Source organism: Eurypyga helias, unplaced genomic scaffold, assembly GCF_000690775.1.
Source record: "Eurypyga helias isolate BGI_N326 unplaced genomic scaffold, ASM69077v1 scaffold9773, whole genome shotgun sequence".
NCBI classification, from domain to species: Eukaryota; Metazoa; Chordata; class Aves; order Eurypygiformes; family Eurypygidae; genus Eurypyga; species Eurypyga helias.
In genome coordinates this window covers 65812-70729 of record NW_010240528.1, presented here as the reverse complement: position 1 = coordinate 70729, position 4918 = coordinate 65812, and the positions used below count along the sequence as shown (strand labels likewise).

General features: G+C 52.5%; 1 protein-coding gene across 1 annotated transcript in view; it reads right to left on the bottom strand.

The window, feature by feature from the left end:
- Positions 1–82: 82 nt before the first annotated feature.
- The window catches only part of PRRC2C (proline-rich coiled-coil 2C), a 52951-nt gene continuing 48115 nt past the window's right edge, over positions 83–4918 (bottom strand). The window contains 4 exon segments of the mRNA XM_010148466.1: positions 83–406; positions 1295–1531; positions 2467–2593; positions 4237–4340. Of these exon segments, the coding sequence (XP_010146768.1) occupies positions 83–406; positions 1295–1531; positions 2467–2593; positions 4237–4340 (792 nt within the window).

Genomic DNA, 4918 nt, shown 5'->3' with positions numbered 1-4918 from the left:
CTGCCCGTGCCCCGACGCTACCGTCGGCGCCGAGGGCCGCGCCAGCTGTCCCCTCTCCCGCCGCGCGGGCTGGACGTCTGCATCACAGCAGCAGAACCTCGTCCGAGCACCCCAAATTCCCCCGCCTTGCTCCGGACACACGTTTCAGAGCCTGCAGTGGGGACGCAAGGGTCAAGGCACACGTCAGCTGAAGCTGTATCTGCTTCCAGGAGCACAAACCGCTGCCGGCTCCCTTCAGATCCCTCTTCCAAGCCCTGCCGGCACCCTGCGAGGCGAAGCCTTCCTGGCTACGCGCTGTGGGACCTCTCGTCTGTCCGTGTGGCCCCGTGCCGGCCAGCTGCTTCTGAGGGGTTAAGGCTGCATGGCTTGACCACCAGTAGCCAAGCGTGGCAGGGGGGCCCCCGCTCTTTTGCAGGGGGATCCGGAAATCCAGGACTGCGTGTCAGTATTTGCTAGAGTCAATTAACCCGACGGGCTCATGACAACAGGCTGAGCAACACCTGGCAAGTACACCGGTGGTAGAAAACTAAACGGACCAAAGACTTGGAATTTAAGGGGTAACCCGTTCTCCTACAACCCGACGTAGCCAGGAGAAACACACGCTCTCCTTTTCCACCTCAACGGGCGGGTAACGGTGACCGACAGGAGACGGAGGAGTTCCTTCGTGCCAGCTTTTCGTGCAGGCAACCAGCTCTGCAGGAAACGGGCTGCGTGTACAGCCGTGTCCCTGCAGCCGTCCCACCTTGGTGGGAAGGGTTTGCCACAACCTGAAGGGTCCCGAAGCGCTTTAACGCATTCCATGACCCGGCCCCTGAAACGCAGCCGCCTCTTCCGCGGAGCGCACCACGGCACTGCGTTCCACCGCAGAGAACTGACCACGCTTCAAACCACTGGGTCACGGGTCTCCAGGGTCGGCGAGGAGCGAGGCGGGCTGCAAGAGGAGGGTTTGTGCTGCTGCTCAGAGCTGGGGAGTGATAGCTAACAGCCGAGTTTGTAGGAAACGGTGCTTTCTTCAAAAAAAATCCAGGCTCTGGAAATCTCGTTGTCAGATGGCCTTTGGAGCAGTGGCAGCCTCACAGCTGCTGACCACCAGACAGCTCCCAACACATCTTTTAGTCTAAAATCCCTATAAAAAAGCCACAGAGAAGGTCTGCGTTCAGCTGTTAGCAGCCCGGCTACCAGCCGCGGGTCCAGAGGCGTCTTTAACTCCGACACGATTTGCAGACAGCGTCCCTGCCCTACAAGCTGTCAAGACTGAACGGGCGTCGAGCAGCGCTGCTGTTCAAATACTAACCTTCACGTCTCGTTCAGCCTTCATCGCGGCCTGGGCCTGACTGCCTCTGGCTCCAGACACCGATCCACAAAGACCTCGGGCCACACGCGGTAAACGAGGGTGGCTCGCAAGGCCTGTGGTCATCTGAGACGGCATCTGACTATGCAGCGCTACCGGCAGCCTCTGAACAGGCGCTGGGAAGGTGTTAGTATATGGGGCTCTGACCAATGGAGGGAGCAGGTTAGGCTGAGAGAGCATCTAAGGGGGGGAAAAAACAACAACAAGAAGAGACATTGCGCAATTAGAAAGTTGCCAACTTGACTGCACGTTGGCATTATCTTAAAGGGGAAAAAGTTGCTGTTCTGCTATCAAAGAGGTGACAAGAAAATAGGCTTTTATGCTAAGAGAGGCTGAAAAAACCCGAGCTCCGTCATGCTGCAGTGCCTGAAAGCAGCACCGAGGACTGAAAAGGGGGAAGACCCAGGCAAGGCAGCGGAGGGAAAGGCAGCCCTGGAAAGGCTGGGCAGTTTCTGCTAGTGGCAACTCAAAAATCACATCCCAAGCCCTGCAGGCAAACGCTCCACATACAGCAAGCCAGAAATACCCTGTGATTTTTAGAGAGGCTACATTTCCCTCGCTGCCTGGCCGCAGTCACCTCTCACAGGGACGCGCCACCCTTGTGCGCTGCGCTCCCTGGAACGCCAGAAGCCCGGCTTGTCCACGGACTGCGTGACCTCCAGAGATCCCTTCCAACCTGAGTTGCTCCGTCCACACTCCAGAGCTGCGTCTCAAAACCACCGCAGACCGTTCTCCTCAAGCATTTCAAACACACGCAGGGACCCACGACGCTTCTCCCCTTCCCCCGGCAAACCATGAGGTGCATTACAGCTGCCCGGGGAAGGCGGCCGAACCGCCGGCTGCCCTACATCCCGCATGGCTTGTGTTAAATCCCTCGGTGCACGCAGAACTGTCAAAATTAAACACCACAAAATCTGCACCGCTAGCTAGCAAGATCAGAGAGGGGGTGTATTTTTTTGGTTTTGAACCCGAAATCGAATTTTCTCGCACCATTTCATTTTAAAGGTTCCATTTTGTACCTCCCCATGGTAAAGCCCGAGGAAACCCAGCCGAGTCAGAGTCACCAGGTCAGAGGGAGCGAGAGACCTGCGTGCAGGAAGCCGGCAGTCACCTACCTGGGGCGCAAACTGCGCAGGAAACGGCTGGGTCATTCTCACAGCGGCAGCTGCTGACTGAAACTGCTTCTGGTAGACAATGCTGTTCATCTTATTGGACTGATTGTTAGGACTTGTGGAACTGGCCCTGAAGGAAAGAACGCCAGTCAGAATCACCCCGCTCTCACCCAAAGGATGGTTCTGCCTTTAGCTACAACTTGGCTAGAAATTCAGCACTCTGTGCATGTGGTAATCTCTCAGAGAAGCTGGTATCAGATCAGATATTCTTCTGTATGTCCTGTTGGTTTCAAGTGCAAACACACTCAGAACTTCAGAATACAAAGAAAGCCATAGGCAGAAATACTAAGGATATGGAAAGATTCCGGGGTAAAGTCTGCATGACTTCCCAAAGCATTTGTAACGCAAACACCGATGTTGAAAGCTCCCACTATCTCACGTTCAGTCCTACCCCTTCACACTGTTTGCTCTGTCACCTCAAGTTCAGAGCGTCTCACAAGGGGCACGTGCAGCAGAAGCTCCAACCTGTTGCCAAGTGTTTCAAAGAAGCACTTGACCCCATCCCGAGAATTCCCAGGAAACGCTCTCCCCCTGTTTTATTTGGCTAACACCATTCCCCACTGTAACATTTAAGAGGCATCCCCCTGTTTTATTTGGCTAACACCGCCCCCTTCCATTGAAACATTTAAGAGGCGTTGAATCACCATGAACCGGATGAAGCCTGAAAGACTGAGGGAAGGCACCAGGCAGCCCTCGGAGAGGCTCACGCAGAGCGTGTGGGTGACACACTTAATGTAAAACGAGCACCAGTGGCAAGGAAGCCAGCTAAACTCAGTGCACACCAACCTCTGGTAAGCGTAAGTCAGTCTGCTTCCACGTGGAACTCGAGATCTATTATGCTTTTGTCAGTCTTCCCAGCACCTCCACACCAAAGAGCAAAAGCTCGATAAGCCCAGCATCTCGTGTAGCATCTCCAAGATAAATACCATCAAGCCCATTGTCCTAGATGCTCACAAACTCAAGCTGCTTCTTCCTCATCCCCCTTCACTTATTTTTCCTCACGTGGAGTGCTGGAGGGATGACTTCAGCCCCGAGTTCAAACTCGATTCTACTTCCCCAGAAAAGCCCCAGTGCCGTCGGCCTGCCCCCACAAAAGCCACCCGACTGCTGCTCTGCACACGAGCACAGCTTTCAAGGAATAAATCGCCCTGTGGCGAAGCTCCGTTTCCCAGTTCCTTCAGCCCGCTAACAACTTCACCCACAAGCGGCCCAACAGACGTACCGTGACGTCCACCTGCGCACGAGCAAGACTCCGTTAATGCTGCCAATTAACCAGGCAACCCTGCGAACAGCTTGCTCATCTAACCTGTGAGCAGCTTACTGCAACAACTCTCAGCTCCCTAACAGAGCTGCTGCCACAACTGGGGTAAGCCTTTAAGTTGTTCTTACTCTGAGGACCGCAGTTCAGATATACTGTCTTAAGAGTTTCACCCCAAAATACACCTTCCCTGCCACTTCTGTGCCTTCCTGGTACAATCCCACGGCATGTTACATGACCTGAGCTTCCTTTAATCCAGAAGATACTTTAATTCAGAGCTACGTCAACCATAGCGATGTGATGACCTACTCAAATGCTGCTTTGAAGCTACAACTCAACAATTGATTTTGTACCAGTAGCCCCTCACCTTGTAACTCAGAACTGGCTGCTCTTGTGTGACTAGGTAACATTTTCTGGCACTGATTTCAAGGAATTTTTGATCTTGAGACACTTACCGGAAGGGACTGGAGGTTGGAGTAGTACTTCGACCAGTAACTGGTGGTGTTCCGGGTTTCACATCAATGCCGCCTCCAAAGGCCTTCAGGTCCATTTCTGATATCTGGAAAACACAGCAGCCGACGTGTTAATTCTAACGCAAAGCAAAATGAGAGTCACTAAGTAACTGTGAGCTTACCTCACGTTTTTCTCAATGAAAACAGGTCGCAAGTGGCAGTGAAAGCCAGATTGCAAAACGGCTTCTCCTAACTAGGACAACCCCGGCACCACACGCACCTCTGTGTACAATGTTCCTGCACTACCTGGCACTTCCAGCAACGGTACTGCCTTTCTAACTTAATCTTCCTGCATGATGAAAGGGGATTTGTGAGTCATTTCACGTACCTGGCCCCAAAAAAAGAAGTGTTTCAGGGTTGAAATTTCCCTTCCCATCTCAGGCACCGTGTGAAAAAATTTAGATATAAGCCTCAAAAATGGTGAGGAATGCCATAAAATCATCCAGTTCTATATATACTTAAAAAAAATAGGCAAAAATGGAGCTGTCACTCACACAAAAGATCTCTAGACTAACTGGAGCAAGAATCTTGCATGGTATTTTGCAGATACACTCAACAGAATGAATCAGTCTGTGAAAGATTATCTTTCCACCCCCAGCCATGAAGAGTAACAGCAACAATAAAA